The 23,178-nt window shown below is 39.4% G+C and overlaps 1 protein-coding gene and 2 pseudogenes across 2 annotated transcripts; 2 read left to right on the forward strand and 1 right to left on the reverse strand.

Annotated features, from left to right (window-relative positions):
* Positions 1 to 484: 484 nt before the first annotated feature.
* LOC148729062 (uncharacterized) lies at positions 485 to 5,531 on the forward strand (annotated as a pseudogene). Its single transcript, XR_015988717.1, has 4 exons — positions 485 to 1,607; positions 3,036 to 3,061; positions 3,238 to 3,375; positions 4,697 to 5,531. The product of XR_015988717.1 is annotated as an uncharacterized LOC148729062 (transcript).
* A 3,264-nt stretch (positions 5,532 to 8,795) lies between these two features.
* Positions 8,796 to 14,435, reverse strand: LOC148729063 (uncharacterized). The gene is made up of 5 exons (XM_088725498.1): positions 13,832 to 14,435; positions 13,123 to 13,250; positions 12,755 to 12,831; positions 12,365 to 12,485; positions 8,796 to 9,116 (listed from the first exon to the last, which is right to left on the reverse strand). Exons 2-5 carry the CDS (start codon positions 13,222 to 13,224, stop codon positions 9,066 to 9,068), a joined length of 351 nt encoding a protein of 116 aa, XP_088581624.1. The 5' UTR covers positions 13,225 to 13,250; positions 13,832 to 14,435; the 3' UTR covers positions 8,796 to 9,065.
* Positions 14,436 to 16,211: 1,776 nt separating this feature from the next.
* Positions 16,212 to 20,685, forward strand: LOC111320088 (putative skeletal organic matrix protein 5; annotated as a pseudogene).
* The last annotated feature ends 2,493 nt before the right edge of the window (positions 20,686 to 23,178 follow it).

Consider the following 23,178-nt stretch of genomic DNA (forward strand, 5'->3'; position numbering starts at 1 on the left):
ATCAGCAAACAATCTTAGTGTACATCCTAGCCCATTTTGCATATCATAATTGAATAATAAAAACATTAATGGACCAAGTACCGTGCCTTGAGGTACCCCTGAAGTCACATCAACAGATTTTGAACTCACGCCATCAATTATGACACTCTGAGATCTACTAGTGAGCCAAGATTTAATTCAAGTAAAGGTGCTTCCCTGAATGCCATAAAACTGCAATTTGCTGATGAGGCGTTGATGGGGAACTTTGTCAAAGGCTTTACTGAAATCCAGAATGATCATATACATTTGATCTCATTGATCTAAGTTCTTGGCCAGGTGTTCGATAGTCAGAACCAATTGAGATTCACATGAATGATTTTTTGGAAATCCATGTTGGTTCGCAAACAAGATGTCATTGTCCTCAAGATGGTGCAGAATGTGCCTATAAATAATATGTTCCATGATTTTACATAATACAGCAGTAAGGGAAACAGGTCTACAATTACATGCGTCATGTTTTTCACCTTTCTTTAAAACTGGTACTACATAAGCATTTTTTAAGAAAGGCGAAAAACATTTTAGGGGCAATGACCGTTGTGATATCTCTGTGGATGTCCCACACGAGCGCTGTTCCTTTGAACGGAGCCGACATTGCAGATAATTTTTTATCTTTGAACACGACGTCTAGAAACAGTAACTCTTCACTGCAGAATTCAACAGCTGCCAACTCGACGGCTTCGTGTAATGCCACAATCGCTAAGAGTATGACGCAGAATTCTACCGTGCAGGGCGACGGAACTGTGGTTCATGTCCAAGTTAATCTGACAAATATCTGCGAGTCAAATAGAAGAAAAAGTCTCTCTGTATGCAACGGCACCGCGTTAAATCTCACAAAACACTGCGAGGTTGCTAAAACTGGTAACTTACCGCTTGCCTGCAGAGATGGAAGTGTCATAAATAGTTCCTCTATCGCTACATCAAACAACATAATTCTGGAAATCGCACAATTGAAAGTGCAATTTCTTCGGTTAACGCTACAACAGCGACGCCATCAATTCATTCTCTAAATGCGACTGTAACAAATGCATCGCTGGTTAATGGCACCTCATCGCAAAATGCTACAGAAGGGAGTGCAATCACAAATTCAAGCTCGATCTCTGTTAATGCTTCCACAAATGCTACCGTTGCTACACCGTCAACAACAAACGCAACAGAATCTCCGACAACCAAGGTACAAGAAGGCAACGAAATATCGAGTACAGCGACTCAGCAATCGACAACGAAATCAACAACTACCACAACTACAGTGCAGTCCACCACTCCGAGTACTACAGCGAAAGAGACAACTACCGAAAAATCCACTACTCCAAGTACCACAGCGAAAGAGGCAACTACCGTCAAATCAACCACTCCAAGTACTACAGCTAAAGAGACAACGACGGAGAAATCGCCAGAATCTGTCACCACTCAGGAAGCCTCATCCTCAAGCGCGCAGAAAACTACAACAAAAGAGAAGACGACTGAGGCCACCACAACGAAGGAAACAGTGAAGACAGTCCAGACCACCACAACAACACAAGAATTCTTGCAGAATAAAACTTCTACGAAAGATGATCAACCACATTCTCGTGAGTTTTTAATTTTCTTTTTAATTGTGGGGTTGTTAATAGAGAAACGTTTCAAGAACCAGATCTTTCAAAATTTCCGTTAAAAAAAAAATAATTCCCAAAATAACTGCTGTCAAATATAGTTGATGGTTTAAATCTAGGTTTGGAATATTGAAGTTTGTTTGACAGTTTGTTAGACACCTGCAACTCATTTTGCATTTACAAGCAAGGTTTCTGCATGACTTTTTACAATGGTAATCTACTGCCAAAGCAAACAATTTTCCTTGTGCTGTTGAGTTGCACGGCATTTGCTATAGAATACAGATATCCATGAATATCAGTAAAAGGTAGTCACAAGTGGATGTGTAGGAATGTAGAAAATGTGGTTTTGGAGACATTTTAAACCATTGGTTTCTCTGAAGTTCAGTTTCACAATAACCAGACAAACACTCGTAAGATATAACAGTCGAATTCACTGCAAATAGATTTACATGTATGCAATGAATGCAGGAATTTAGTGTCCAACTGTACTTTGTAGAATTGAAATAAAGTGTGAGATGAATACAGATATCGCCTGATATTTGTACTCCAGAAACATCCATGAAATTTGGTTATACTGAAATAACAGTTTCGCCTGTTGGATAATAAATCTCTTATGAGATGTTTTGTTGTGTAGTATCACTGAGTATTTTTACACATTGTTTGTATTTTGACTTGCCTTGGAGGCTTGTCAAAATACAGCACAACTCATAAAAATACTCAGCGCTACTACACAGGAAAACATCTAATAAGATCCACATACACACTACATTTCCACCTTTGAGTGAAAAACAGTGCATGTTGGTACTGAAATGCTAGCCCTAACAGACAAGTCGAAAGTAATTCACAAGGAGTCTGATACACATACATTTGGTTGCTACCATCACAAGTCCATGAAATTGGTATGAATGAATTTTCTTGACACTGTCAGCTGTCCAAACTTATGTACCAAACAGATGATGATTAAAATGGTGATGATAATAATTACTGCAAATGACAACAATTATTCAAAAGTAATTATGTTTCCTGTGATATTATTCACAATAATTGATGGAAGAAATAAAAATAATGAATTTGGTTGTTTTGTAAATAGCTCATTAAAGTGCACTACTGTCAATTGCTGTGATAAAATATTGATAGAAAGTTCGATAGTTCATTTTCTATTTCAGCCAGTCCTATATAGAACTAATTTGGTCACTCTAACAATTGAACATGAGTCGGTTGCATACAAGAATGCTTCTAATGAGTTTCTGCACAGACACATTGGTGACTTTTTAATATAGTTATACTCTTTTTTTTTTGTTTTGTTTTTTTTTTTAATGTTAACTGTAACTACAGTATTTTCTTGAATTATTTTTTTTCATATCTCAGAATCACTAATAAAATTGTCTTACTTTTTCTTTCTTTCAGTGCCATCTCCTTTGGATGACGAAAAGGTATTTTCAATGATAATTTCCTGTGTAATATTCAGTATTTTACGTAGTTAAATATTCAATCACCCTAGGCAATAGTAATAGAAGTTGTTGCATTCTTTTTCCTCATACTTTAGTTTAACACAGTATTTTAAGCAGCTTCTAAAACTCACTAATCATTTTGAGTAATTTTTCCACAGAGTGTTCAATTTTTCTACGTAAAAGTGCTCACCCCAATTGGTTGAGGAGCTTGCGCAGCACTTGTCATTGCATTCCTGGTTGTGCTGTGCAGATGCTGCCGCAGAAGAAAATTAAAGAAAGTGCGCTACTTTGGAAAGGTAATTTAACTCTTTATTAAGTTTTTAATGGGTCTCAACATGTTAGTTATGCCCTAAGCTCCTCTCAAAGCATAGGCGATCAATGATCTCCCTTCTCTGCCTTGTCCTGTCCTGGGTTAGCCATTCAAGTGAGGTCCAGGTGTGTCCAAAATTCTTCATCTCAGCCCAAACATCTCACAGCCAGGTGTTTTTAGGGCATTTCAAGGTGGAATCCTTTGTTATTTATCACTTGTTTTCACAGGATGCTGTTTTAAATTACTGTTGTCTTAAAGTAATAAAGCACTGGGAATCTGTGATTGACCATCATCCCATTTAGAGAAGGGAGTAAGCTGGGAGATATTTAAGCATTTGGAGCTCGCATATATAACAATTGGAGAACAACTTGGTCCCAGAGATTGGGGCCCAGTTGTTGAAAGGCTAATTAGTGCTAACACTTGATTAAAATCAAATCCAGGTTTCTTTATGCCTTTTTGAGATAGTTTTTTATCTTCTTTTTAGAGCATCCAGTAATCAAACTGTAAACAGAAAGAGTTGTACTGAATTTTCTTTTTAAAGTTTTCGGAGTGAAAAGCGGATCTAACACTAATCGTGGGTTATCTTAACTCAGCTTTGAACAAGCCAGCCCAGTCATGCAAGAATAGCAATATATCAACGTGATTGTCTTGCTGGCTTTAGTTTAGTTTTATCATTCCCAGGTTTCTTTCTCTCAAAATGACAAATAGGTATACATCGGCGAAACAGGAAGACGACTAGGTAACCGATTCCGAGAACACTTTTGTGACGAAGAAAGGAATGAAAAGGACGCATCAAAACTAGTCGCTAGACACTTAAATCTGCCAAATCATTCTAAACAGCATATGACAGTCTGCGGTCTTTCCTTACATTTAGATAGCTCGGAAAGCCGCAAAACTCTGGAACAAAAGTTTATCTTTCAAATCGGCACTCTCAATCCTTTAGGTATCAATGAACCCATTTCATTTTACTAATTCATTCGTTTTTCTCGTCACCATGTTCCCACCAATAGCGTAGCTCCACTTTCTGCATATAAACACACACATAACCCCCAACTCCTCCATTCGCTCTGACGAAGGGTTAAAGCACGAAACGTCTGCTTTTTAACTCTTTACGGTGGCCAATTTACAATTTCTGCCTAGTCGATAAAATCAAATTACCTTGTTACCCCCACCGACGCAGCACCACAGTTTCTTAAGAAACTTACCCCCTTTATTCATTAATCATCTGATAATAATTCTTGTGTGCTGGGAGAAATGAGATTCTGCCAGAATTACCTAAATTGGCTTTTTTGTTTATATCTTTGCAGGCCCCAGGACACGTAAACATGGATGAGTTAAATTTGCTTTCACATTCCAGCGACGAAGAGTGATTAAGTTCTCTTTGGTCCCTCTCCATAGTTCTCTTCAATTTTGGAAAATCCACTTTTACTGATTGAAATGTAGAACAAACCAAGGTTCAGCTCGACCATACAATTTGTATAATGAACACGCAACGGATGTAAATGGTTTTTTCACTACAATGTTTTCAAAAAGGAGTTAAAATGATGCGGAGTTTATGATGAACTGTAAGCCTGGAAACCCTTTCAGACCATCAAAGCCTACCCAGAATTGTTAAAGTTATGAGTTAAATGATACATTGTACGGGTGGAAATCTCAGGAGGTTGATAAAGTGGAAGTCAGTGATTCTTGCCAGCCTTTCTGGACAGGGACAGTTTGGATTAGACTAAAGAATCTTAAGTTAACTTATTGCTCGTCAACAGATTCACAGTAGCGTGTACCAATAATGCGGGCTCATATTGCATGATGTCAGGGGTGCACGAACACTCATAATTGAGCCAGTATGTTTTTATACTGAAGTAGCTGGACATTAATTGTCAATCAACCACCACCTATTTAAATAAGTTTTGTAAATGATTATGAAATAATCTAACCGTTAAATCTCTCTTTTGGAACGTTTATTTATTTTGCCAGCAGTTCAAACCGAAATGATAGTGATGATGACGTGAAAGGTTTCAATGTAGGTGATCGAGTTCATCAAAAGGTATGCATGTTTGATAATTTTATTCTTACTGGTTGAATTGTATCTGACTGTAAAATGACCATATTTGAAATAATTGATATTAATATAATGATTGATCTCGATTTAAGGGTCGATTTACCTGAGAATTCTTAGGCGTGTTAATTTACGCACAACTACTGCACCTTTTCCTGAACCGAGCGAAATAGCTAACAGCGCGCTAGTAGCGGCGGAGTGGAAAAGCGGAGGTCTAAGTCGGCTCGGGTTTGTTGCGCAACTTGAACCAAACCTCTCTCGGTTTCTTACTCGTCCGCCGCTTTTCACCGTCACACCATTAACAAAACCCTTCAACAATTAAAGTCAAGAATGAAAAAGATAAAAGAATATGAAAATTCAAACAGTCTCGCAAAGATTCAGGTCTGTGCGATGTTTCATGCGGGAGATATTCGAAGGAATGTTTTACCCAAATTTTTAAGACTTTGTATTGACACGCCATATGGCGGCCGAAGCTAAAAAAGAGATAGGTAATCAAGTTTTTCCTTAAAAAAGCCTGTATTCGTCTTCTGAGAGCTTATAAACTTCTACAGAAGTACTCATTTTCATACAAGGACTGTTATCATGAAATACATTGCGAAATCTCAGCGGATAAGTCGCTGTTTAAGCCCCGTCTACTCGAGCAATTTTTATGTGTGCAAATTTTATTTGCCACTGTAGATGGCTCGACAAATACTTGTTGTTAATTTGCGTCAGTAATAATTTTGCACAGCGTAGATGCTCATGGAAAGGAAAAAAAGCAAGATGGCGAAAGTCATGAGACGTGCCAGACGAGTTGCAGCTTTAGGCGCGTTTGTCACATTTTATGTGGCGTCTCGTCTATACGGACAATTTTTCATGTGGCAATCTTTATTTGCCACATAAAAACTAACACGCCAGCTTTTCAGCAAATGCAGTTGTCACATAAAAATTGGTCATTTTTCATCATCTACACGGGCAAATAAAAATTGCTATTTAAACATTGCCACTTAAAAATTGCCACATAGAAATTGCCATATAAAAATTTCTTGCGTAGACGAGACTTTAACTTACCTAACGACATTCTCGGCCGCTATTTCAATATCGTGTTCCGTAAAAGCCTAGAAAATCAAACTTTATCACAAGACAAAAAACCCTATCACACCGATTATTAGTAAAAAGATAAGTCTTCAGCTGTTCTAACAACTAACTCAACTAAAATCTCAAAGAGATTTTTAATTCCCTTTTTTTTTTAATTTTGGTGACGTCACGTCAAAACCAACAATATCGCGCTTCGTTCTGCAGACAGAACGCCAGGAACAAGCAAGTAATACTTGGCCGCTTCATTACTTGAATATTTATCTGGTTTGACTCTATTTTATACTGTTTACAGGAAATTCCAAGAAATGTACGCACTCGCAAAGTTAGTATGAGGCGAACAGAATTCACTCTGAAACGCTTTCAATCGGTTTTAGTTAAGAAACGCGTGTCTGATAACGAGCCTCACGCCGTTAGCAACCAAAAAAAATCTAGGTATCCAGCAGAGAATCCGTACTTTTAGTACGCATTCTCTGCTGGATACAAGTGGCTTGCTTGGGTAAAATTTTTGATCGTATTTCGCTCCTAATCTGATAGAGGCGTCAACTTTTAAACAATCATGTCATCATCCTATGGCGTGAAAAGGTAATTAAAGAAGCCGTATCCGAAAAAAGTGTACATGGCCGGCGCTTAAAAATAGTGACAAGACAAAGCGCTCGCCCGGAGTGTATTGCGGCAGTTACAGTCACGTCGAAGAAACATTTCTTAGTCAATGCTTGCGGATTTAGTTAACTTCATTAATACTAACATAGGCTGCGACGCTTATTTACTACGACATTTAACTGGCGGCCTGAGTGTTTTGTTTTCTAATCAATTTTACCAGATTTTTGTTTTCGGATCGGAGACAAAGTAAATTCCAGAACCGACGACTTTTTTTCAGCTGTGTTCGGAATCTTTGACAGCGGACGCTTGGTGGTGTAATTTTTGAGCATCCGTGTACCAGTTATTGGGAATAAACTCGGCGTATTACAACCTATAATTTCTTTTGCTGTTTAACGCAGAGTCCACAATGCATGGCGGCTTTTTCTCACTGATATTTTATGTCGCATTTATAGTTTACACACTGTTCCAGTTTTTTTAAACTATATTCATGCAGTACTCATAAGATTCTTTGCCACTGGCCTTCAGATTACCTATATTGGTGCCGGAATCCTCTAGATAGTTGCGAGAGATTACAGACATTATAGGTACGATGTGATTAACGCACTGGTGTTGAAAATCTCTTTGCGCTACCTCCTCCGCAACGATGATTAAAATCGTGAATAAACAGAGACCGGGGGTAGTAATAATTGTTTTCAAATCAAGATAGATGTTGAACAAGCTGACAAAGCTTTTAAACAGACAAAGACCAACTTTCGTTTAATGACACGTTACGAACAAGTTTAAACTCCTTTGAACTTTAACAGGGTTCGTACTGTCTTGCAAGTCCGTTAATTTCAGGGCAAGTCCCCCCAATGAATTTAACCAATCCTTGGAAAGTCCTTGAATTTTTATATTCTAAAAGCTTCTTGAGAGGGGTGGGACGTTGACTTTTTCCGAAAAACCAACTTTAAATACTGAGTCAAGCGCTGTGCGCTAGAGTGGTTTGGAAATTAACATAGAGCGCGGTAGATCCAGTAATGCGTTATTGACCAAGTAGGAAGACTCAAACCTGAGCCAAGCGTTAAGAGCCAAGCGAGAGCTTGCCTGCGGGTTACACAAAGACAAAATGGCTGCAACGCTGGCCACCGCAGAAAACGAAAAATAAGCAAGGGTTAATAGCCAATCAGCTCACAGAATTCGCTGCATCTTGCACCGCTTGCGAAGCCAGCCATATAAAAAGGAAAGATAATACATCGGCGTAATATAACTCTTAAAGCAAGAATCTCTCCCAACATATTCATCTAAGGTAGTAAAAGTTTAAAATGTTATGAAAGCTGAAAAAGAAAGGGTTCCGGTGTCGCGCTTATTCAGAGTTACAAGTTTGAATGGCCGAGGGGTGGGCACTTATTCAAGGAAATACGGTATATCGATCACTTGAGGCTGTGCGCGTTACTTCGTGTTGTTTCATACTTTATATTATCTCATATTACCCAGTTAGTCAGGAAATCAATCGTCGTCGTGTGTTTACGCCCTACAAAAACGTCGCATCAGAGATTTCACGATCTAGCTTCGCAAAGAAATGTACCAGCAGTGTTTTGCCTTGTGTTATTTATTGAGTTTTTTTGGCAGCATATTTTGTTTTGATGTTCTCTTCCCGTCGCGGTTTGCAGGGCGACTTTTAACAGTAAATGAAGCTGTTTTTCAAATTTTTGTCTCAAACGACTATTTATTCCTGTCGCTCTGCTGTAGATATAGGTGAAGAGCTCAAATAACAGAAAAGTTTGCGTCACAAGAATTTCTTCACATTATATATGCCAGAAAACCTCAGGCATTACTCTAAATGCCAGAACTTCAGCCTGGGTGAACCAGAAAGGATAGACAATACTTCCCTATATTAACCATGAACGAAAAGCTAAGTAAGTCAAATATCTCAGAAGCGCTCAGGCATTAAACTGAATGCCAGGACTTCAGCCTGGGTGAACCAGTAAGGCCGATAGACAACACTTCCCTAGATTAACCTGTGAATGTCAAGGAAAATAAGAATGTTAGGTATCCCAGAAGCACTAAGGGATTACTGTGAATAGCAGAACTTCTGTTCAGCCTGGGTGAACCAGAAAAGATAAACAACACTTCCCCGTACTGACCATGAATGAAAAAACCTAAAGTATGTTGTATATCCCAGAAGCGCTCAGGCATTACACTGAATGCCAGGACTTCAGCCTGGGTGAACCAGAAAGGATACACAACACTTCCCTATATTGACAATGAATGAAAAGCTAAGTAAGTTGTATATCCCAGAAGCGCTCAGGCATTACACTGAATGCCAGGACTTCAATATGGGTGGACCAGAAAGGATAGACAACACTTCCCTATACTGACAATGAATGAAAACCTAAGTATGTTATATATCCCAGAAGCGCTCTGGCATTACTCTGAATGCCAGGACTTCACCCTGGGTCAACCAGAAAGGATAGACAACACTTCCCTATATTGACCATGAATAAAAAGCTCAGTATGTTGTATATCCCGGAAGTGCTCAGGCATTACACTGAATGCCAGGACTTCAGCCTGGGTGAACCAGAAAAGATAGACAACACTTCCCTATATTGACCATGAATGAAAAGCTAAGTATGTTGTATATCCCAGAAGCGCTCTGGCATTACTCTGAATGCCAGGACTTCAGCCTGGGTGAACCAGAAAGGATAGACAACACTTCCCTATATTGACCATGAATAAAAAGCTCAGTATGTTGTATATCACAGAAGTGCTCAGGCATTACACTGAATGCCAGGACTTCAGCCTGGGTGAACCAGAAAGGATAGACAACACTTCCCTATATTGACCATGAATGAAAAGCTATGTGAAACTTTGTTATATATCCCAGAAGTGCTCAGGCATTACAGTCAATGCCAGGACTTCAGCCTGGGTGAACCAGAAAGGATAGACAACACTTCCCTATATTGACCATGAATAAAAAGCTCAGTATGTTGTATATCCCAGAAGTGCTCAGGCATTACACTGAACGCCAGGACTTCAGCCTGTGTGAACCAGAAAGTATAGACAACACTTCTCTATATTGACCATGAATGAAAAGCTAAGTATGTTATATATCCTAGAAGCGCTCAGGCATTACACTGAATGCCGGGACTTCAGCCTGGGTGAACCAGAAAGGATAGACAACACTTCCCTATATTGACCATGAATGAAAAGCTATGTAAAACTTTGTTATATATCCCAGAAGCGCTCAGGCATTACAGTCAATGCCAGGACTTTAGCCTGGGTGAACCAGAAAGGATAGACAACACTTCCCTATATTGACCATGGATGAAAAGCTATGTAAGTTATATCGCAGAAGCGCTCAGGCATTACACTGAATGCCAGCACTTCAGCCTGGGTGGACCAGAAAGGATAGACAACACTTCCCTATATTGACCATGAATGAAAAGCTAAGTATGTCGTATATCCCAGAAGCACTCAGGCATTTTTCTGAAAGCCAGGACTTCAGCCTGGGTAAACAAGAAAGGATAGACAACACTTCCCTATATTGACCATGAATAAAAAGTTCAGTATGTTATATATCCCAGAAGTGCTCAGGCATTACTCTGAATGCCAGGACTTCAGCCTGGGTGAACCAGAAAGGATAGACAACACTTCCCTATATTGACCATGAATGAAAAGCTATGTGAAACTTTGTTATATATCCCAGAAGTGCTCAGGCATTACAGTCAATGCCAGGACTTCAGCCTGGGTGAACCAGAAAGGATAGACAACACTTCCCTATATTGACCATGAATAAAAAGCTCAGTATGTTGTATATCCCAGAAGTGCTCAGGCATTACACTGAACGCCAGGACTTCAGCCTGTGTGAACCAGAAAGGATAGACAACACTTCCCAATATTGACCATGAATGAAAAGCTAAGTATGTTATATATCCTAGAAGCGCTCAGGCATTACACTGAATGCCGGGACTTCAGCCTGGGTGAACCAGAAAGGATAGACGACACTTCCCTATATTGACCATGAATGAAAAGCTATGTAAAACTTTGTTATATATCCCAGAAGCGCTCAGGCATTACAGTCAATGCCAGGACTTTAGCCTGGGTGAACCAGAAAGGATAGACAACACTTCCCTATATTGACCATGAATGAAAAGCTAAGTATGTCGTATATCCCAGAAGCACTCAGGCATTTTTCTGAAAGCCAGGACTTCAGCCTGGGTAAACAAGAAAGGATAGACAACACTTCCCTATATTGACCATGAACAAAAAGTTCAGTATGTTATATATCCCAGAAGTGCTCAGGCATTACTCTGAATGCCAGGACTTCAGCCTGGGTGAACCAGAAAGGATAAACAACACTTCCCTATATTGACAATGAATGAAAAGCTAAGTATGTTGTATATCCCAGGAGTGCTCAGGCATTACACTGAATGCCAGGACTTCAGCCTGGGTGAACCAGAAAGGATAGACAACACTTCCCTATATTGACCATGAATGAAAAGCTAAGTATGTTGTATATCCCAGAAGCGCTCAGGCATTACACTGAATGCCAGGACTTCACCCTGGGTCAACCAGAAAGGATAGACAACACTTCCCTATATTGACCATGAATGAAAAGCTAAGTATGTTATATATCCCAGAAGCGCTCAGGCATTACAGTCAATGCCAGGACTTCAGCCTGGGTGAACCAGAAAGGATAGACAACACTTCCCTATATTGACCATGAATGAAAAGCTATGTATGTGATATATCCCAGAAGCGCTCTGGCATTACACTGAATGCGAGGACTTCAGCCTGGGTGAACCAGAAAGGATAGACAACACTTCCCAATATTGACCATGAATGAAAAGCTAAGTATGTTATAAATCCCAGAAGTGCTCTGGTATTACTCTGAATGCCTGGACTTCAGCCTGTGTGAACCAGAAAGGATAGACAACACTTCCCTATATTGACCATGAATGAAAAGCTAGGTATGTTATATATCCCAGATGTGCTCAGGCATTACTCTGAATGAAGGACTTCAGCTTGGGTGAACCAGAAAGGAAAGACATAATTTCCCTCTATTAACAGTAAATGAAAAACTAAGTTTGCTATATCCCAGAAGCTCTCAGGCATTACGCCGAATGTCATATAAATCTTAGAAATATGACAAATAAATATATATCTCAGAAGTGACCAGGCAACACTAAGCAAAATAATATTGTTACAGGATAAGACTTCAAGAAAATAGATTTTTTTAAATGATACAATGTTGACTATGCCTTACTTTAATGGGTGCACAGAATTTAAAAATTAAAATGTTATACACTGCAGGCAGAGCACATAAATTAACATCACATGGCTCCTCTTCAAGGAGAAAGAGGAAGTCATCTCTTAACCCCTTCCATCTGAAACAGACAGAAAAAAAAACAGTGAATTTAGTTTCCACCTTTATAATCCAAGCTTACCATATTTTTGCTGGTAACTGGGTAAAAGTGAAGAACAGCTCCCCTAAAAGTCTGTTGGCCAACTGTCGGCCGGCAGTATGCCAACTGTCCATCAAACTAAGTATCCCAAGTGAGATTTAAAGACATGTATTCCAATAGAAAGTGAAATACCATACTGCAAGCTGGAACTTTTTATGCATGTCAATGCAGAAATGCAGAGTTGTACCTACCCCCCAATATTTGCTTTGCTCTTTAGGAAACACTCAGCAAAGGCTTCCCCAAAAGGAACATCAGGAGAGGTACATTCCTACAAATAAATTGCATGTATCACTCAATAATGAATTAACTGAGCTAAAGTCATATAATTAATGTTCACTACTAATGGTAGATATATAATCACTGTTCACCACAGATAAAATATGTTCACTTTTATGGACACCTTTCGTCTGCCTTTCTGTAAAGTCAAGAAAGCCAAGAAAGCTCTCACTAATTGATTATAAATAAATTGCATAACAAATACCGGTAGGCTGAATATGTTTTGTGTTATTGTATAATTCCGCTATGATGCATGTCATTTAGCATTGAAGGTATAACCTACCTTAATAACTTTGCAGAATACACAGCACTCTGTGTCCAATCCTTGCTTGCATAGTTCATTGATATATTTTTTGGCATCACCAGCTCTTTGCTTGAGCAGCATTATCAGTGTTTTGTAATCAAGAGTAACTGTCATGATTAAAAGACAAGAAGATAACAAGAAGTTGAAGTTAAAATAGCTACACCAAAGATCTCAAATGTTATACTTTCCCAGATATTTTCTAACACTGCCAAGCATAAAATGGATTCAATGATTCCTATCACGTAGCTAGACATGTAACATAAAACCATTGCAAAAATAAAAAATAATAAGATAAAAAAAATATAAAGAGTCAAGATTGGCACACACAAATAACCTGGAAATTTAACTTTAAAGCGTCTTCCATTAACTACTATTCTAGTTTTCTCAATGGCATCCCTCTGGCGATTTAAATCTTTTATCGTTGAAAAATAGAAATGAAATAAATTATAATACTGTCAAGACCCTATCAAGGAAACAAACCCGAAATTTCTCCTAAAGTAGCCATAAAAAGTGATCATAGCTAGAAGACTCAGAGGCTCAGCGTAAAATCAAACTCAGCCAACTATGTGATTTTCCTGCCAAGCAGAGATGAGTTCTGATACACCGTAAAACCAGCATTCACAACAAAACGTAAGACAGCAAACTCACTTTTTCCAATCTTAATAAAAATATAAACGTTATGACCTACCCCGGTTCGTCTTAGCTTGGAAATGCTAAGTAACTTTTGCCAAGCTTTTCTTGATCCAGGATCAAGAATTTATTTTATCGATCAACCACAGATATCTCACCACTTCTCCTTCTTCGAATTTCTGTCGGAAGATGGTAGAAACAACTCCAAATAGAGAGGCGATGGCCACTTTGTTGTTCTGAACATATCGGCCATCTAAGCTTCCGCCATTTTTTAAAGCTGGACCGTACAGAACGCTCGGAAAATGTGCCACCAACAGGCTACTTCAAAAAACTTGCTGACTCTTATGCCACATTTCTAGAAATTTAAGATAAACCATTCCCTTGACTCATCTGGAGGAGAATGAAGCAATTCAACCCTTCGAAGTTTGAAGGGATCCATAACTGCACTCGACCGCGGGAAACTAAACATTCCCGCTTTTGCTTACGCATATTAATATGAAATCCAATCTCCAAATGTCAATAGGCCGATCCAGCCCCTATTAAACAAAAGGCTTCATTGTACCCAGCAGGAACAGAGATTGTACAAATTCAAGCAACTACTCAGATTACTGCGAGCAATTATCGAAAAAGGCTGTCAAGGCGATGATGAAAACTTATCCGGTTTACGACGTCACTCCATAGCAACCAGCCTTTTCGAATAATTGAACTTCCGTTTACCTGTGGCTCGTGATACTTAATAAATTCAGAGAAACAGTCTACGTGTCCTTGAATCTTAAAGAGGTTTAATTTTCAGAGAGGAAGAATTTGTTATTTATGACAAGAAAGACAGAAAAGTAGCTAATCTTTTGAGTTTGGGATAACAACTTTGTTGAAGGGTAAATTACAATCCTGTCATAAAACCAACCTTCTTCGCCAACGGGATTATTTTAATGCTATGTCAGTGCAGGGAGTCGTGACAATCAAATGATCGCGCGTTTGTTGTTTCTAAAATGTGAAGCTACTGGAACGCTTATCGAGCAGCGAGAATCACAAACGAACTGTTGGAAGCTCTAAAGACTAAATGAAGAGAAGTTGAAGTCAGTCTCGGTCACTGTTTTGAGATGGTACTTAAGTTTGTATTATTATCACTTGTAAATTATATTTGATACGAGTCTCAGAATTAAAGCTGGTCCTTAAGTTAGACGGAATAGAGGTTGCAGTTTCCCGTTTTAAATCTGTCTTAGCCCAAGAATGAAATGAACAAAGGCAGAATTTTAACTTAGCGTGATCTGATATCTTGTTGATTTTAAGAGTAAAGTATTAATTTATACAAGATAATTTGGTTTTTTCCAACTGGGTGATTTAAGTGCGAACAAGAAACAACCGATCATGAATAAAACACCACACGAGTGCAAACGGGTGACATACGAGTAACATACGAGTAACATACGGATACATACGAATACATACGACTAACATAGAAGTAACATACGGGTACATACGAATACGTACGGCTAAAAAAATACGAAAAAATACGAGTAAAATTCAGGCGAGTAAATTTTTATGCAAAGTAACGACAACTTAGTAAAATATAACATGAGAGAGCAAAAGATATGTGATATTTTCTCGTCACGCATTACTTCCCCGACTAAGGAAAGATTGCGTTACAAGAGCACAGCTCTTTGATATTATACCGGTGGCCTGGGGTCATGCCAGCTAATCCGATGTGCGCAAAAATTGGCCTGTCGCGCAGTGGATGGTCTTCACGCGTTCAATCTTTGCTGTGCACTGAACAGATTGAAGAGCGTCATACTGATTTACAGATGACACAGTTGAGAAACGAACCGTGATGTAGATGTAACAAACAGTGGCAGGACCCCAGTCCACCAGTTTAATATCAAGGATCTTTGATCTTGTAACGCAGTCTTTCCTTAGTCGGGGAAGTAATGCATGACGAGTAAATATCAATTATATTTTGCTCTCTCATGTTACATTTTACTAAAGTTGTGGTTACTTTGCATACAAATTTACTCGTATGAATTTTACTTGTTTTCGTATTTTTTTACTCGTATCTATTCGTATGTACCCGTATGTTACCCGTATGTTACTCGTATGTTAGTCGTATGTATTCGTATGTGTCCGTATGTTCCGTATGTTACTCGTATGTTACTCTTATGTTACCCGTATGTTCTCGCGTGGTGTTTTAGTCATGATTGAAATAACCGGCAGGAGTTTTGTCAACAATCACTTCTGATAGAGGTGTTAAGAAGGTATATTATATTGACAGTCATTGGTAATAACGTTCCCGACTAAAACTCGTGATAAGTTGCTCACTCCTTGCAAAGATGCCAATACCAGTGCAATTTTTCTTTACGGTCTTTCTCAGCGTAATCTTAGCATTAGTGGACACCGCTAATGTGTCCCGCAATGTCAAACGAGTAACATCCACTGCCTCTAAATTCTACACCGACAACTTGATGGTTTGTAACCTTATTAAGGATTCGCATGTAAACGAAGCCACAAAAACGCTGGAAGCAAAGCTGGATAATCTTATTTAGCTGGTCAACAAGACTTTTCCTTCACAGCCACCAGGTAAACTGAGTAATCATATTTTTGAGTGTTGGGAACTTTTTTAAATTATAAAGAGTTCGCCGCGAAGGCTTTGTTCAGACTAACCGTGGAATGGTATACTATATTTCATCATAGTTAGTAGAGGAGACTGGTTAGGAAACGCGGCAAACTTCAGTCGGATAGGTTATTGTTCGATTTTATCGAGATCACGTGACAATGATCCTGCACACATAAATCCAAAATGGCGCCGTAGGCTTGTTTCGACAGTCACGTAGCGTTTAATTTTTTGGATTTTCTCCGTGATCGAGCGACATCGTACCTTCAAAATATAGCCAAAAGCATTAATCAAGTCAGTGTACATAATGCCAGGTGAAAATTGTTCAGTATTTGGCTGTGGAACGTGTAGGAGAAGTAAAGGAATTGGAATCTGGAAGCTACCGGCGCCGCGAAACGCAGAGTACAAGAAGTGGCGAGAAGACTGGCTCAACGAGCTCACTAAAACTAGAGTTGTTGATGCTAACTTCCGCCAACTGATAGAAAAAGACAGGGTGTTTACCTGTGAGAAGCACTTTAAGCCCGAAGACATAGAGAAATGTAAGTAAACACACTGTATGGTTCAGTAGTGGGACTTAGCTTAGTAGGCTAAGCGAAGGCTCGCGACTGTTTGTTGATAAAGTGTGCGTCTCTAACTCTTTATATACAGCATTTCTCCTTAATGATAACTTATGTTTTTGTATTTTTCAGTTGAAACCGAGAAGATGCTCAAGACTAAGCCTAGATTTGGCGCTATACCTACTTTAAATATGCCTAAGAAGTCGCATCAAACTGAACCAGTGAAGACACGAGCTGCAAGATCGGTAGTCAAAGATGTCGCTCCTGAACAAAATGCCAAGTATTATAAAAGCTTCAAAGACTTGGTATCAAGACTAAAGGCCTTGAAATCCATTAAAGATTGGACTCTAGAAGAACTGAGCGATAGGATTGTGCTAAAGAAAGTCACGACTGCTCTACTACCTGAACTTCAGATAATGATCGATGACAGCTTGGGCTTCACTATCTCTGTGTCTGGATGGCTACTGCCTGACGATCATGAACTTTATATGAAAACGTTGAGATCTGTAAGGAATATTACAGTATCTGAACTTATTAAGAGTACAGAAGTGTTGTTTGTTTGCCCTGGTGTTAAGCCAACTGCTTCTTTTAGTGAATTAAGACACCATGTTATTTCAAAGCCAAGAGATCCCTTGTTTGATTCTGATGATGGCGAAGATTCATTCCCATGCAAAGAGTTTTGGAGAACTTGTAATTGTTCTGTTTTGTGCGAAACAGATGATCAGTGCCCAAGCTGTTGTAGTTTTCAACATAAGCAAACACTTTCTGACAATGCAAAATGCCGAAAACTAGCTGAACCAGCACATCTGTTTGCACCTGTTTCAAAAACATCTCCTCAAAGAATTATGGCGACATTACAACTTCAAAGACTTAAATGTGCTGAACTTGAAAAGCAGCTTTACAACATGAGATGTGAAATCCAGAAATCCAGTCTTAAAGTTGATGATGAACTGAGTAGGGACATAACTTCGATACTCAGCAATTCAAGTGAGAATATCACTCCATTTATGAATCTCTTTTGGCAGGAACAAAAAAAGATCTTATCTGCCAGTACCACTGGAGTGAAGTATCATCCCATGATAGTTCGCTTTTGTTTATCGCTTGCTGCATTTGGTTTCTATCTTAGCATTGTCAATCTTCAGCTGGAGACTTCCTGAGCTCAGAATCCTAAAATTATGTTCTATTCTCTTAAAAATTGTTTGAGCTTGTTTAGAAATAGCCCAAAGTCCACCTCGGTTTAAAGATGAAATTAGTTTTGACTCTCTGCAACATGAAAAGCTTTGCTTTGCCAGCTTTCAGTATTGAAGCTGTTTGTTCAGTATGTGCTGTGGGACTGTAAACATTGTTCACCTTGCTATAAAGCTTGTGCAGTACATATCCTCCAATATATGGTAACCCTGCCATTTCTCTATCACACAGTTTACTGGGGGTATTGGGATTTGGTGATTCACCTTTCTGTTTGCTGTGAGCTATCAAACACTCAGCCACTTTGGTACTAAGCAATATTGCCGCATTACTTGACAACCCCACAAAAATCTTTGTTGAATTGAGGCCTATTCTTGAATAGTACTTCGAGTAGAATTGTTCTGCATTTCCAGTTTTAACCAAACGCATATACATGGATTCTACTTCTGAGAAGTCCATATTTTCTTGATCCCAGGCAATCGTTTATCTTCGTAGCTCTTCTCTTACGCTTTGAGGGTAGATTTTTCTTTCAATTATTTTATCTCGTGCTTTCATTGATAACGCTTCGAAGTCTTCAGCAGTGAATTTGGCTTCTTGAGTCGGTTAATTTCCCCGCGCTTGTTCCTCCTTATGCTTTACTGTCTTATGTCTTTTTAATCCAGCCTTAGTCTTGCATTTCTTTTGGCACAACTCGCAAGAAAATCCCTCTTCGTATTGAACCTCAAAATCGAAAGACTTTCAGTAAAAAAATGTTGTACTACGACCGATGCCGTTGCTAAGGGCATCAATAACTACAAAGTTTTTGGGCGAAAATAACGTTTTAAAGGCTTCTCAAAGACTTAGAGAGTCAGCTGCTTCGACAAAGTGCTCTTGTAATTCTTCCTCGTTTTCCAAAGTTCGAATATGGCATTAAATTCCTCGCCGAAGAAAAATAAGTCGTTCATGTCCGCCATGTTGTTTTGGTTTTGTGCAGGGTCGTTGGTCACGTGACGTTCAATCGAAGCTCAGGGGACAGACAATAGGCCGGCCCTTTGAAGCTTACCGCGTTTCCTAACCAGTCCCCTCTACTAACTATGATTTCATACAACTAGTCCAATCGCCTCTTGTAATGAACAGTATGAAAAGGACAGGTTAGTTATCCTACTCTTTATTATCAGTATTTTTGTCTTATATAACTGATTTGTTTGACATTACGCGTCATGTACACAACTCGCCCAAGAGTGCTGTGTGAACGCCGTTGATCAGTGGTAAGAAATTAGGGGGCTTTAGCAACGACGACGGCGACGGCAACGAAACCGTCGTGTCGAAATCTAACTTTTCGTTTTTGTAACTCTTTCCAGGTTATTCCGATGTGTTTCACTTGGAAAATGCTGGCGAACTATTCAGGGACTATATCACTACGAACGGCGTTAAAGTAAGGAGAAAGAAAGAAAAATTAACCGTCATGCGCTCACGTTCTCGGGAAACCTAAAGTTTGATTATTTCACGTTGTTGTTTTGCCGAGAACGGCAAAGAAATGTAACAAAATGTTAAACGCACGTGCAGGCCGATTGTTTTTGCTCATTAAGCCTATTGTTTTCTGCCGTTCTCGTTGCCGTCGCCGTCGCCGTCGTCGTTGCTAAAGCTCCCTATTGACGAAGCGTGAACAGCTTTTAAGCCGGAGGAACCATTTCGCGTCTTGTTGCTGCTCAAAGCCACTCTGCAGCAGCACACAGACGTCTTTTCAAACCAGGGATTAGTTAATAGTTATTACCTATCTCATCTTGGAGTATCTCTTAAAAAAGATAAAACTAGTATTCGATATTTAAAGAATATATTGTCCATGCTAAACTTTGCTTGGTTTTTTTCCAAATTTTATTCCAAAAGGTAGTCTAAGAGAAAACTGTACCTACTGACTTTTGGTTCTCAGAAGATTCCTGTTTACTGTCAAATGGAAGACTTAGGATGTGGGGATGGAGGATGGACGCTGGCCATGAAGATTAATGGAAAAAAAGGTAAAAATACTTTTTGAAGTGTATTTAAAGAATTAAAATATTAAGTAAAAACTTTCCCTGTTTTTAATTCAGAGAACCTTCCACTACGATTCTCACTTCTGGAGTGATAGGAATTCTTCTAACCTTGAAGGAGGTAAGACTGGGTTTGACTCACAATAGACTAAGTTACCATCCTATTGGAAGACGCCATTCTCCAAGATCTGTCTCGGTGTGAAGATCGGCCACCAGAAAGAGTTCATTGTCATGAAAAGGCAGGCCAACTCATTGCTCTCACTGCTCGTTGATGGAAAATACCGAAAAACAACAATGGGCTGCGACACGTGGAAGACGCTTATTGGTCCGCAGGCGTCCCTGCAGCACAACTGCAACATAGAAAGGTTTAATGCTAAGGGTAGCAAAGGCTTGGTTCCTTGGCAATAACGGGAAAGACTGCGTAACCCCTGATTCTAGAATTGGCTTTGTTACAGGAGGATACAAAGATGACTCCAATACGTGCGGAAATGTAGCAGCACACTCGACTAATACTGGAAACAAGTACATCAAAGCCATGGGGTACATCCTGGTGCAGTGACGGGAGACTCAAATTGCAAGCTAAGAAGCCACTATGGATGAGAAAAATGTAGTGTCCTAAGGCTTACTAGCTAATAAGACCACTGGTTCAAAATGATCTCTTCTGGTCAGATTTGTCTCGAAATCTAGTCTAACTCGTTTCAATTGTGTGAAACCAATTCTGGTTTAATTTAACAAATGGTAAACACCACAGCGTACACTATTGAGTTATGGATGCACGCGGGAGGTTGCTAAGCACGAAAGAAGCGTAAGAGTCGCTCGAGGCGATAGCCGAGAGCGACTCTAGCTTCTTGAGTGCTTCGCAAACCTCCCAAGTGCATCCATAACTCAATAGTGTACGGTGTGGTGTTTACCATTTGTTCTTTAACATAACATTGATACATTGTAGCTAAAGAGTTCCCTTTTATTTAACAAATCTTACGTGACCAGAAAAAACAAGCGCGCGGAAAAATAGTCTTTGCATTTGCTCACGTCAGCAGCGTACAACCATGGGCAAATGGGGGACGCTAAATTGACCAAACAGAGCGCGCGCTTTACTTTGGTTATGTTATAATTAAGAATTGTTTCATGCTTAGCGTGCGTCTATCGAGTTATGGATGCACGCGGGGAATTTGGAGAGCACGAGAGAAGCGCAAGAGTTGCTCGAGGCGCAGCCGAGAGCCACTCTAGCTTCTTGAGTGCTCTCCAAACTTCCCAAGTGCATCCATAACTCGATAGACGCACAGCTAAAAGCATGAAACAATTCTTTTATAACATAAGAAAACAATTTGGGTGCTGAATGACGTTTTTGTAATGTTTTTGAAATGAAAGTTGCCCGAAAATGTTGGCGTCTCCGATTGTTTTGTTGATTTTGTAATTAAATGGTTTTCGGTAGTAATTACAAACGTAACCAAAAAAACGTCATCAACAGAGACGTTTACCTTTAAAAGTCGCCACAATCCAATTTGTAGTCTTATTAGTTCTTGCTGAATGTCTTTCAGGTAAAATTTGCTCCAGCTCCTGTTCTGATAAATTCGGGAAACGGGCCTGTTGTGTTTCGCTTTCGTATAGTGCTTGTTGGCCTGATTACTTGCAGGAAGGTCGAAAGCCAAAGAAAGTTTGGTTGGCCTTCGATTTACTTTTATCGCTCTCCGAAACTTTAACTTAAAGAACTCACACGACGGAAATTTTGCAGCTATTTTAAAACTGCACACGTCATTTTATTGAGCACAACCGTGCGTACATAAAAATTTTGTTCATGTTGACGCAATAGGAATTAGATAGGACCAGCGCGCGCGCCATATTATAATAACAAATGGTAAACACCACAGCGTACACTATTGAGTTATGGATGCACGCGGGAGGTTGCTAAGCACGAAAGAAGCGTAGGAGTCGCTCGAGGCGATAGCCGAGAGCCACTCTAGCTTCTTGAGTGCTTAGCAAACCTCCCAAGTGCATCCATAACTCAATAGTGTACGCTGTGGTTTTTACCATTTGTTTTTTAACATAACATTGATATATTGTAGCTAAAGAGTTCCCTTTTATTTAACAAATCTTACGCGACCAGAAAAAACAAGAGCGCGCGGAAAAATAGTCTTTGCATTTGCTCACGTCAGCACCGTACACCCATGGGCAAATGGGGGACGCTAAATTGACCAATCAGAGCGCGCGCTTAACTTTAGTTATGTTATAAATCGAATTGTCTGTGAACTACAAAGGTCAGAAAATGTATTATGAAAGAGTCATGAGGTGGGCGACTGAACCGAGTTCGCTTAAATCCATTGGTCACTTGGGTTCAGTGCTGCGAAATTAATTTTCTTCTTAACTGAAATGCACAGTCTTTTTAACGTAAAGAGGGTTATTAGTTCTTTCTAGCTAGTACTGTGGTGCAAAATGGGGAGTTCAGGCACAAACCTAACATTGTTGATCATTTCGATTGCTTTCGATCTGATGTGGAGAAGTTGGTAGAAAGTAGTTCAAGATGCTTCATTTGTTCCTCGATTCCACTCACAAACGATAAAATGTACATTTTCGGTAAAAAGTTCATTTGATGTTGCTGAACTAATTATTTGTTCTTCGCTCACTGTTGACGGGTAGTCTGGAAAATCCGGAATTCCGCCGGAATATTTCAACGTCTGTTTTTTTTCATTCAAAACGACTCCGGTGCTTTCCCGGAATTGAAATTGTGTAAATGGCAGACTGACCCTCGGATAGTTTTCGGTTAATCCTCGGAGTATCAGTATTCGGAGCTCATACACTGTTACCTTTGCGGCTCATTTTATTAAAAAACGTGCCTTAAGCACGTTAAAGAACTGTTTTACCCTGATTGGGAATACAGCGACTCATACCAGGACTACATCATACCTAACAAGCGACTTCAAAATCTAAAAGCACGTGAGAGTAAGTCACGTGATATTACGTAACGAAACAACCGGAAATAAAATTAACGGAACGGAATTAAAATGGTAGCCACATACACTCTTCGGAAAAGTCTTGAAAAAAGAAAAAAAAAAGG

Source organism: Stylophora pistillata, chromosome 6 (assembly GCF_964205215.1).
Source record: "Stylophora pistillata chromosome 6, jaStyPist1.2, whole genome shotgun sequence".
Classification (NCBI taxonomy): domain Eukaryota; kingdom Metazoa; phylum Cnidaria; class Anthozoa; order Scleractinia; family Pocilloporidae; genus Stylophora; species Stylophora pistillata.